The 12503-nt window shown below is 44.6% G+C and overlaps 1 protein-coding gene and 1 pseudogene across 2 annotated transcripts in view; one reads left to right on the top strand and one right to left on the bottom strand.

Moving 5' to 3' along the window:
* Window positions 1-1438, bottom strand: part of FAM161A (family with sequence similarity 161, member A) — a 29023-nt gene extending 27585 nt beyond the window's left edge. For both annotated transcript variants that reach the window (XM_011987312.1, XM_011987314.1), the window contains exon 1: window positions 780-1438. In XM_011987312.1, the coding sequence (XP_011842702.1) occupies window positions 780-962 (183 nt within the window). In that variant the 5' untranslated portion in view covers window positions 963-1438. The remainder of the gene's footprint in view (window positions 1-779) is intronic.
* LOC105544741 lies at window positions 1063-6153 on the top strand (annotated as a pseudogene).
* The last annotated feature ends 6350 nt before the right edge of the window (window positions 6154-12503 follow it).

The following is a 12503-nucleotide window of genomic DNA, read 5'->3' as shown; positions in this document are numbered from 1 at the left end:
TAAATTTTGTATTTTTAGTAAAGACGGGGTTTCACCATGTTGGTCAGGCTGGTCTCGAACTCCTGACCTCGTAATCTGCCCGCCTCGGCCTCCCAAAGTGCTGCGATTACAGGCACGAGCCACCGCGCCCAGCCAAGATTCCCATCTTTTAAGTGAATAGAGCAGATGGCAGACCCTGCCCTCCACCTGCTAGACTGGTGTCCACAACAGATTTAACACTGAAAACTGATCAGTGAAAAGGCTGTCTCGCTGTACCCTAAAGAGCCGTTTAGGAAACACTGAAACCTCAGTGATTTGCTTATCTGTATCCGTGTCTGATTTAGCCAGTGAACACGTGATGGTTTTAAACACGCCTCTCTCCAGCATTATGTTGAGATCCACTTATAACCAAGATCTTAAGGTAATAACGAAACACACATGACAGAACAGTTTTCCTCAAATTATAAAATCTATCTATCTATCCATCCATTCCCGAGATGCTAGAGAGTAAAGAGTAAAATTCTATACTTTGCACTCGGCAGAAACAGAGTAACATAAATGTTGTCTAGGAAACTTTTACAACAGACTCTCTGGTGAAAATTAAAACACTTTTCAACGCCTCGATTTAGAGTATTTTTCGTGAGCGTAGAGAAGGGGCTGGACCAGGACCACCAAGTAGGGAGTATGTGCACAGGGTCCCGCGTTTACCAGCCTGCCCTCAGCTGGGCGGGGACCCGGACAGCCCTCAGCCAGCACCCAGCCCGTGCGAGGTCCCAACCCACGTCCCGCCCCAGTATTACCGACGCCTCAGCGGGCTGCGCCACTTTCTCCTCCTCTTCGTCCTCCAAGATCGCCTCTGCTGCCGCCAGGGCCTGTAAGGGGTCTTCGCGTTCGTACTGGGCGACCCGCGCTCTAGTAATGGGATTTACAGGAGTCTGGAGACTGGAGGCCACCAGCTTTGCCGCTCGGTGGGAGGCGGCCATCGCCCCGCCTCCGGGACCTGAGCGCCTGCGCTGGCCCGGGGCGGGAAAGCTGGTGCGGTCCCTGGCGACCCGGGGGCTCCTAGCTAGGGAGCCGGTTGCTATGGGCGCCGTAACTGGGGACACTACAGGAGCCGCCAGGGATCAAAAGTCACACAAACTCCTCTCAGGCTGCCAGAGACCCGAGTCGGGTGCTTACTGGATCATGGCGGTCAGTACCGAGTCTGTTTGCTGGTTCCGAAGGTTGGCAGGCTGAACAGGGCACTTTTCCTCTCCTTTGCGTTTAACCGCCTGAACGCAGACTTCTCACATTATACAATGAAACAACTGCTTTTGTGAAGAAAAGAGCGCTTTTTTATTAACTGCAATAATATGTTAGAAGGAGACGGTTGATGGAGGAGACGGCGGCGGAGGAGGAAAGAAGGGCGTATTACTGGGTGGCGGCCCCTGAAGAGTGGCAAGGTTGGCGTCGCGCTACCTAACATGTCTCCCGCGGGAGCCAGCGTGGGAAGGAGGGAGGTGCATTCTACTCTGATTGACTTGAGGGCTAGTAGGAATCCACCAATCAGAAGGAGGCTCCCAGTTGTCCCTCTCGCGTTTTTCTTGGCCTGACCAATAAAAGCCCAGAGTTGGGTGGTGCCTGACCCTCCCACTAATGAGTGAGGGTGCAGGTACTGTAAACCTGGCGTTTGCTTTGGGTTCATCAGCTTGAGAGTGACAGGATTGAACGGCGCGAGTGGCCAAGAGTCATCACAGACACATCCATCTCCCTTATCCGTATCTTCTCTTTCCACTCGGGATTTGGACGCATCAAATGGCGCCTTCCCTCTGCACCACGTGGTCGTAAGAGAAGCCAACCTCAAAATAGCGGACGTGGTGCAGTCTCAGGCATCTGCTCCCTAAGCCCCTGCTTACTGAGGCCGAGGCTGCCGCTCCCTATCTACTCCCTCCCTATCTACCCCTCTCTATCCTTTGCCCTCCTCCCGCTCCCCAGCCCTAGGACAGGCCCCCTCCGGTCAGTATTTTCGTCGTTATGCGTTGCACATCGTCGAGAATACATCTCTAAGGTCTGAGCCCTTACCAAACCTTTGTTCTCCTGTATGGGTGTGAGCACCAGCAAAGTCTCCCACGTCCCCACTTCCTTCAGGCTGCTCTTTGTTTTGGCTAAACAGTTCCTTCCAGTGCTGGAACAGATGCTGGCTGGGTTCTAAGCAGAAGCCAGAGCTAGAACCATGAGATACGGACCGCCAGGTATGGCTAAGCGTCCAGGGGAGCAATTTCCAGTCAGTCACGGCAGCCAGTTTTGTGGCTACAAAACTGCCTCAGCCTCCGGAGTGACTGGGATTACAGGCGCTCTCCTGGGAGGCGGAGATTGCAGGTAGCCCGGATCGCGCCTCTGCACTCCAGCCTGGGCAATAAAGCAAGACTCCGTCTCAAAAACAACAACAAAAAAGTATTGATAAGGAATTAGAGCACATGAATTATAAATACTGAAATATACTATTCTCTTTACTGTAAATTCCTCATAGACAATTGCTTCTCTCAGAATCCTTTGGTTGGTTTATGCTGTACTCCTATATTTGTGGCCAACTTAACGGTTGCAATTAACAACCTAGTTCCAACATGAATGTTGGTTAATATTTTTGTTTTTATTTATGATTAGGATGAGAGTGACATATCCGAGATATATGTCAGAATTTCACTTGTCAGTGTTATGAGCAACTTCTTTGCTGAAATAGATAATACTTTTCTAACACTGGAAGAATTTTTCTTAATTTTTTCTGCAAGTCACAATGTAAAGGCTACAGATAACACAAACTTTTAAGTTTACTGTGCATTATTAATATTTTCCACATCAGTTTCTTAAGTTTAAATGTCCAATTTTTAGCATTTGCTGATTTCCATGATGTCAATACTCCCATCATGGCCAATTTCAAGCCACCAATATGACATCACTTAACGCAAATTTGAGAAAAGACGTCTAGTAGCACACCGTTATATAGTATTTCCACCATACAGATACAGTAGATGCAAGGAACATAAGAGAAAGTGAAGAGTTTTAAGAAATTATCTTTGGGCCGGGCGCGGTGGCTCAAGCCTGTAATCCCAGCACTTTGGGAGGCCGAGACGGGCGGATCACGAGGTCAGGAGATCGAGACCATCCTGGCGAACACGGTGAAACCCCGTCTCTACTAAAAAAAAAAATACAAAAAACTAGCCGGGCGAGGTGGCGGGCGCCTGTAGTCCCAGATACTCAGGAGGCTGAGGCAGGAGAATGGAGTAAACCCGGGAGGCAGAGCTTGCAGTGAGCTGAGATCCGGCCACTGCACTCCAGCCTGGGCGACAGAGAGAGACTCCATCTCCAAAAAAAAAAAAAAAAAAAAAAAAGAAAGAAATTGTCTTTGTTTTTGACATAATTTATTGTAATTAACAAAACTTAATTTTTTTTTTTAAGATGGAGTCACCTTGTTGCCCAGGCTGGAGTGCAGTGGTGCGATCTTGGCTCACTGCAACCTCCACCTCCCAGGTTCAAGTGATTCTCCTGCCTCAGCCTTCCGAGTAGCTGGGACTACAAGCGCTTACCGCCACACGTGGCACATGTTGTATTTTTAGTAAAGGGTGGGTTTTCACCATGTTGGCCAGGCTGGTCTCAAAATCCTGACCTCAGGTAATCTGCCTGCTTTGGCCTCCCAAAGTACTGGGATTATAGGCATGAGCCACCACACCCAGCCAAGTTAGACATTATAAAAGAAAAATAACTAGAAAAGCCTTTTTAGTTGGGAAATTTAAAACTCTTCAAAAAAACAACTTGTGCATACAGAAAAAGTCGTGGCAGAAATTATATAGAGAGTCAAATAATAACAAAAATCCAGTGTGTCAAAATGCCTTAAATGTAAAATGGTGCAGCCACTTTTATTTAAAAGTTTAGGCCTTCTTTCTCCCACAGTCGCTCATGTTCTTCCTTTCCATCTTGGGCCTGGCAGAATAGCTCCTGCAAAGAAGGGTGGCAAGAAGATGAGCTGTTCTGCCATCAACAAGGTAGTGACTCAAGAACGCACTTGGGTCACTAGCTCATATGCATGGAGTGGGCTTTAAGAAGCATGCCCTGTGGGCATTCAAAGAGATTCAGAAATTTTCCATGAAGATGGGCACTCCAGATATGTGCACTGATACCAGGCTTAACACAGCTATCAAGGCCAAAGGAATAAGGAATGTCCAACACCATGTACATGTGCGATTGTTCAGAAAACATAACAAAGATGAAAATTCACCAAACAAGCTCTATACTCTGGTTACCTGTATACCTGTTACCACTTTCAAAAATCTAGATAGTCAGTGTGGATGAGAACTAACTGCCAATCGTCATATATGTCAAATAAAGCTATAAACCCGCTAAAAGTAATTGTGACGGTTCCTCTGAAAGTTGAACATACAATTACTATATGACTCACTCCTAGGTATACAGCAAAGATAATTGAAGACATGTTCACACAAAAACTTGTGCAGTGTGGAAGAAAATGAAGTAACTAAGGTGAAGGCTTTCTAAAGTGGAGTCAGGAGATTGCTAGGGGATTGCATTCACACCTGGTAAAAAGTCAAACCACAGAACAGACTTGTAGAAACAACTGAAGTCAGTAAGTATCTGCCAGCCTTCATCATCTCTCAGCGGTGAGTACCCTAATTAACCAACCAATCAGAATGGGTTTGCGATTTAAGATTTCCGCCCAGCCAGTGAACTGCCTCTGAAAACTTCTGGGAATCCCCTATTTTAAAAAACCCTCTCCTGTGCTTGCCTTATGAGACATTATTCAGGGCTGCTCTGATTCAGTGTATGTGAATTGCAATTCTTTGTTTCCCAAATAAATTAAATGATATTTCCTATTTCCTTTGACCTCTGTGTCTCAATTTTTTTTTTTTGTCACCCATGCTGGGATGCAGAGGCATGATCTCAGCCCACAGAAACGTCTGCCTCCCGGGCTCAAAAGATCCTCCCATCTCAGCCTCCAGAGTAGCTGGGACTGTAGGCACGGGCCACTACACCCAACTTATTATTATTATTTTGTAGGGTTTCACTTCTGTTGCCAGGCTGGTCTTGGGCTCAAGCGATCCGCCCTCCTCAGCCTCCCAAAGTGCTGGGATTACAGGCATGAACCAATATGCCCAGCCTCGATCTTTGTTGTAGTTTACACAAATGTTCATCGCAGCATTAATAGGAGCCACTCCTTCAATTGTTGAATGGATAAACAAAATGTGGTGTATGCATACAATGAAATGTTACTGAGCCACTCCCCCAACAAGTGGACTTTCCCTCTGGTCCAGGAGGTCCAGTGCACTTTGGGTTAGGCAGGAATCTCAGAGCTCAGAAGCAAAAGGACTTTCCAAGAGACAAGTGCAAGACAAGATCATTGGTTCAGCAACAAACATGCTACTGAAGGAGCTGAAATTTGCAGGCTGCCTAGAAAAAAAAGGCAGACACAAGCAAAGTAAATTTGGAGGCTAATAAAGACTTAGATAACAATATGAATAATGGAAATCCTTGGGTTTGAAGAAGATGTTGTGATTGAGTTTATATTCAACCAAGTGGAAATGGAGACCTGAACCAAAATGGAAGTTATTCCTTGCATCTCAAGTGTAACATCATCATTGTATTAGGTCTCAGCAGAATGGACATCCTAATGTCACACTGCACTCCCTTATGTGTGTTTGGAAAATCCAGACTCCAAAATGATACAAAGCAATCTGACTGGGTTTTTGAATGAAATAATTACTAGAGAATTATGGGAGAACTGTAGTCCCTGCTGTTAAGTGCACAAGAAGACATCACTGGAATCTGTTCTGCTTTCCTAGAACTGGAGGAGGAGGAAGAGGAGGAGGAGGACAGATAGAACAAGAAAAAAATTGGTGTCTATGAAAAAGCAATATAAAGAAAAAAATAAGGATAAGGAAGAAAAAAGAAAGCAGAGAAAAGGGGGAGAGGTCTTAAAGCCCAAAAAAAGGTAAATTCAGATCTCCTTCTCCTAAAAGAGGATCCTACCCTGTCAGGAGCAAGAGAATGCACAGTCATTTTCAATCTCCCCATCACAGAACCAAGAGGCAGAGACCTTCCCCAGCTCCAGAAAAGGAGAAAACTCCAGCACTACAAGAGCCTTTCAAGAAAATGAAAGAACCTAGTACAAAAGGCCATTTCTACTAGTGACAGCTGAAAGTTCCCAAACGTGCACTTGTACCAGAGCAAGTAAAAAACCTTCTCCAGAAACAAACAAACAAATCTGAAAAGTTAAAGAAGATTCAACCAAGATCTCTGTCATTTTCCAAATCAATATCACAGATGTGTCTGGCTTTCCTTATCATACTTTCTTTAGATGGCACCATTGATCCCATCAAGATGATACTCACCTACAAGAACAAAAGGGCCAATAAAGTGGCCATCCCCTTGAAGGAGTCCACCAAGCCATAGAGGGAGCAGATCTCCAGTGAGATGAAAAAGGCACTCATCAGCATCCTGTCTCGTTGTCCTCTTGTTTCCAGGAACCACCAGAGAAGCCTCCCAAGACGACATCCAGCGCCCCCTGAAAAACTAGTAGGTTCTTTCCTTCAGCAAATCCTTGAAGGTGAGTGTGCACTGGCTATCGCCTCCAGCAAGTCCACTGCCAAAAATGCATCATTCCCCAATACCTCAGCCAAACTATATAAGAAAAAGTTGTGGTTTTGCTGCTCCACGAAGAACTTAGTAAAGTGACAAAATGTGAAGGTACTTAGAAAAAAAGAGTCCCCTTCATCAGCACCCAAAGGCTAGAAAAGTTGAGTTATCCGAATCAGAAGATAAAGGTAGCAAAATGGCTGCCACAGATTCTGTGCAGCAGAGATACCAATATAGATGACAAAATTAGCAGTCTTCATCTGAGTTTGCTCCTCTCCTCAGATGATGGTGAGCGATTCAAGAAGTTCCGTGTGAAAAATAGGCAGGCAGGCAGGCAGCTCCCCAGTGTGCCTCTTCATCACCATGAAAGCACCAGAAGACGTCCTCTTATGCTAGATAGAAGAGAAGTCCCTCCCCAGCACCCACCAGAAGGCACATTTTCCTTCTTTCACTCCTCCTCCTCAGCTGCAGCACAGGTCTCTTGATACCACCACCAGGAAGGGCTGCTTTTCCTTCCATTAACACTCACCTTCCTCAAGAAGATACTCTCCTCCAAAACTGAGGAGATACTCTTCTCCACCTCAGCTTCCAAAACAAAGGGCATCACTTTCTCCGTCCACAAAGCACAGGATCTTCCATTCTTCAGTTCCCAAAGGATTTCCCAAGTCACCAAGAGATGTTCTCTTTCATCATCATCAAAGCACAGGAAAGGGTCTACCTGGAAGACACAACCAAATGAAGCTCCTTGGACTTCCTCAAGTCCTATCCCGTCTGTCTCACAATCTCTTGAGCCAGAAGCTGAAGAAGAAAACACAAAACACAAACAACCCAGAACCTCCATCCTCTGTCCAGTCTTAGTCATCCTCTACTCTACAACTGGTCACGAGTGCGACTGCTCAAACATCAAGCCCACCACAGGCAAGGAATTCCTATGAAGAAGGAGTCAGAAAGAAAAAGAATGGGACAAGCAATATAAAAAGGATAAGAAATACATGAAGCACAAAAAACATGAGAAGGAAAAGCCTGTGGGGGCAGCTAGCCCTAATGGCCTAATGGCTGTAACTCCTGCAGCTATTGCTATTCCCACAATTCTTGTGCTGTTCAGCACAAGTACCAGTGGCAGAGCACAAGCCAAAGGAGACCGAAAATGAAGCTGAACATAACTTTGATGACATAGAAAAGCACCTGCGTGAGGCTGGGCGCGGTGGCTAAGCCTGTAATCCCAGCACTTTGGGAGGCCGAGACGGGCAGATCATGAGGTCAGGAGATCGAGACCATCCTGGCTAACGTGGTGAAACCCCGTCTCTACTAAAAAAAATACAAAAAACTAGCCGGGCGAGGTGGCTGGCGCCTATAGTCCCAGCTACTCGGGAGGCTGAGGCAGGAGAATGGCGTAAACCTGGGAGGCGGAGCTTGCAGTGAGCTGAGATCCGGCCACTGCACGCCAGCCTGGGCAACAGAGCAAGACTCCGTCTCAAAAAAAAAAAAAAAAGAAAAAAAGAAAAGCACCTGTGTGAAAAGGTCCTGAGATCAAACAGGGAAGGCTCAAATGCTCCCACAGTCTTAGATGGAAATATTTGTTATTGTGTAAGTTTTATTTGGTTTGTATGCAATTCACTTCAAAATTGCAAAACTGTGTTTGAGCTTTAGACTATAACATTTGTTGTAATAATTGCTATTTTGGCCGTCACGGTGGCTCACGCCTGTAATCCCAGCACTTTGGGGGGCTGAGACGGGCGGATCACCTGAGGTCAGGAGTTCAAGACCAGCCTGGCCAACATAATGAAACCCTGTCTCTACTAAAAATACAAACAAGTTAGCCAGGCGTGGTGGCAGGCGCCTATAACCCCAGCTACTCTGGAGGCTGAGGCAGGAGAATCACTTGAACCCGAGAGGCAGAGGTTGCAGGGAGCTGAGAACCTGCCATTGCACTCTAGCCTGGGTGACAAGAGTGGAACTCCGTCTCAAAAAAAAAAAAAGAAAAAGAAAAATTGCTATGTTGACGTTCACCACGTTTAAAAATAAATAAATAAATAAATAAATAAATAAATAAATAAATAAATAAAAGATGCAGGGGATCTTTTATTACATTGGGGAAAAAAAAAGGCTTTAACTACTGATACATACTCCAAGGTGGATGAACCTTAAAATATAATGCAAAGTAAAAGGTGCCAGACACAAAAGGCCACATATTATATGATTCCATTTATATGAAACATTCAGGATAGGAAAATTCATAAAGACACAAAGTATTTAGTGGTTGCCAGGGGCTGGAGAGAAAGGAAATGAGGTGTGATTGTTAAAGGGAAGGGAGTGTCTGTGTGGGAGGATGAAAATGTTCTGGAATTAGATAGTGGTGATGGTAGTTGTACAACTCTGAACATACTAAAAACCACTAAATTGCATACAAAAACAACAACAAACAAACAAAAGCTTTAAAAAGTGTTTTGTTGTCTGGGTGCGGCAGCCCACACCTGTAATCCCAGAACTTTGGGAGGCTAAGGCAGGCAGATCACTCGAGGTCAGGAGTTTGAGACCAGCCTGGCTAACATGGTGAAACCATTTTAGTCTCTACCAAAAATACAAAAAAAAATTAGCTGGGCATGCTGGCGTGCGACTGTAATCTCAGTTACTGGGGAGGCTGAAGCAGGAGAATTGCTTGAACCCAGGAGGCAGAGGTTGCAGTGAGCTGAAATTGTGCCACTGCACTCCAGCCTGGGTGAAAGAGTTAAACTCCATCTAAAGAAAAAAGAAGAAGTGTTTTGTCTTTTGACAGTTTAACTAGGAGGTGTCTAAATATGGATCTCTTTAAGTTTGTTGAGCTTCTTGGATGAGCAGATTCATATTTTTCATCAAATTCAGGGAGTTTATAATACTCATGGCCCAGCGCGGTGGCTCACGCCTGTAATCCCGGCACTTTGGGAGGCCGAGGCAGGTGGATCACCTGAGGTCAGGAGTTCAAGACCAGCCTGGCCAACATGAAGAGACCCTGTCTCTACTAAAAATACAAAAATTAGCTGGGTATAGTGGCAAGCGCTTATAATCCCAGCTACTCAGGAGGCTGAGGCAGGATAATTGCTTGAACCCAGGAGGTGGAGGTTGCGGTGAGCCGAGATTGTGCCATTGCACTCCAGCCCGGGCAACAAGAGCCAAACTCTGTCAAAAAAACCAACCAACCAAACAAACAAAAAACTAATTCTGCCACTTTTTCTCTCTTATTTATTCTGGGACTCCCATTATGAGTATGTTGGAACACTTGATGGGGAGTCCCACAGATCTCTGAGGATTTGATCATTTTTCTTCATTCTTTTTTCTTCCTGTTCCTTCAGACCTGGTCATCTCTGTTGACCTACCTCCAAGTGTGCTGATTCTCTTCGCAAGTTCAAATCTGCTGAGTGCCTTCAGTGGATTTTTCATGTCAGTTATTGTACTTTTCAACTTCAGAAGTTTTGTTTTTTAAATTATAATTTCTATCTCTTTATTGATATTCTCTTTTTGCAAGACATCATTCTCATAAATAATTTGGTTAGGTTTTTAACCCTAGTTTCCTTTAGTTCTTTGAACATATTTATAGTAGCAGATTTAAAATCTCTATTATATGCACAGCATCTGGGCTTCCTCAGGGACAGTTTATATTGACTGTTCTTTCCCTCCACATATGAGCCATACTTTCTTGTTTCTTTGTGTGGCTCATAATTTTTGCTGAAAACTAGACATCTTGAACATGCCAGCCCCAAATGTTCCCAGTTAAATGCAGCCACATAAGTGATCTCAGAATAACTGCCCATCTGGGTCTAGGTGCCCCACAAAATCATATGAAATAATGTTGTTTAAAGCCACTAAGTTTGAGGGAGGAGTTGGTTATACATGAATTGAATAGTCACTGATTCACCATTCTACTATATAGACATTGAGTTGTTTACAGTTTTTTGCTATTACAAAAAAAATTTTTTAAGCTACCCCTTGCATACTGATGGGACAACTATATGTTGTCATCCATGCTCCGGGAGATCCTTATGGGATCAGGCTGAGGCCAGATTCCAGGGGAAACCTTAAGATTGCTTCACTTCTTCCCCTATCTTGTGCTGCTTCTCTCCCTTCTAAAACTCCCTTTTAGATTTATCTTGATGCTACTTCCTTAACACATTACACAAAGGAGAAAAAGTTACATGGAAAATTTGAGAAAGTAATGGCTACTTTGAAAATAAAGATCTTGGTTACACTGGGATTATGGGTGCATTAGCTCATGCATGTAATCCCAACACTTTGGGAGGACAAAGCAGGAAGGGGTATAGCTTGAGCCCATGGGTTCTAGACCAGCCTGGGCAACATAGTGAGACACCAGCTAAAAAAAAAAAAAAAAAAAAGTGGTCATGGGCCCAACCCCATGCAATTCACTGGTCTTACCGTGTTCCCCACTACTCTGATACAGCTTTTTTTTTTTCGTGTGTTTGTTTTTTTGTTTGTTTTTTTGAGATGGAGTCTCGCTCTGTTGCCAGGCTGGAGTGCAGTGGCACGATCTCGGCTCACTGCAACCTCCGCCTCCCAGGTTCAAGCAATTCTCCTACCTCAGCCTCCTGAGCAGCTGGGACTAGAGGCACGCGCCACCAGGCTCGGCTAATTTTTGTATTTTTAGTAAAGACGGGTTTCACCATCTTGGCCAGGGTGGTGTCTATCTCTTGACGTTGTGATCCACCTGCCTCAGCCTCCCAAAGTGCTGGGATTACAGGCGTGAGATACAGCTGGTTTTAAAGAACAGCGGAATGGCTTTTTAAAGACTCAATTACAGTGCCAGCTAGGTGGCAACACTTTGCAGGGCTGGGACATTCTCCAGAGGCTGTATACTCTGAATTAGTACCCAATATACAGTTGTTCTCCCATAGCCAGAATTCATGGGTCTAGGAATCAAGAGGTGGAAATGGAAGTGGTACCATTTACTACTACACCCAGTGACCCACTAATACAATTTTTGCTTCCTGTTCTTGTGACTTTGTGCTCTTCTGGTGTAGAGGTCTTAGTTCCAGACGGAGGGATGCTTCCACCAGGAGACATAACAAAGATTCCACTGAAATGGAAAGTTAAGTTGGCCACTTGGCCTTGTTTGGCTCCTTATGCACCTTTGAATGAACATGTGGAGGGAGTTACAGTGCTGGCTGGGGTGACTGATACTGACTACCAAGGGGAAACTGAATTACTTCTCCACAATAGAGGAAAGGAAGAGCATGTCTGGAATACAGAAGATCCCTTAGGCTGTCTCTTAGTATTACCATGCTCTGTGATTACGGCCAATGGAAAATAATAACCGCCCAATTAAGGTGGAACTACTAATGGCCCAGACCCTTCAGAATGATTTGGATCACCCCACTGAGGAAAGGACCACTAACAGTCAAGGTGCTTGCTGAAGACAAAGGGAAAACAGAGCATGTAATAGAAGGTAGTTATCAATAACAGCTACAACCAAAATCACATTACAGAAACGAGTGCTATAATTGTCATGAGTAGTTCCTCATTTGTCATGAGTATGGATGTGGATATATACACATATACTTTCCTCTCATTATTTCCTTATCCCATAATAACGTTAAGGTGTATTTTTTGTATTACAGTATTTGGGTTATGGGGTATCAAGAAGAGTAAGACTTCACTCGGTGACTTTAACTCTTCTTCTGAGGAAGGGGTTAGTGTGTTTTTGGTCCTACACAGGATAGTTGCATCATGTCAGCTGGATTTATGACCACATTATTACATTATTTGAAGGTTTAAGTATGGTTTAAGAAGATGTATATGATGGCCAAGTTGACAGTGGGTGGATTTATGATGCCTAATGTGTTAACCTGGCCAAGGGATGGTATTTGGTTAAAACATTTCTGGGAGTGTCTGTGAAGATGTTTCTGAAGATTAAC

Source organism: Mandrillus leucophaeus, unplaced genomic scaffold, assembly GCF_000951045.1.
Source record: "Mandrillus leucophaeus isolate KB7577 unplaced genomic scaffold, Mleu.le_1.0 Scaffold307, whole genome shotgun sequence".
In the NCBI taxonomy this organism is placed as follows: Eukaryota; Metazoa; Chordata; class Mammalia; order Primates; family Cercopithecidae; genus Mandrillus; species Mandrillus leucophaeus.
Note: the sequence above shows the minus strand (reverse complement) of the source record. Positions and strands in the feature narration are given on the sequence as shown.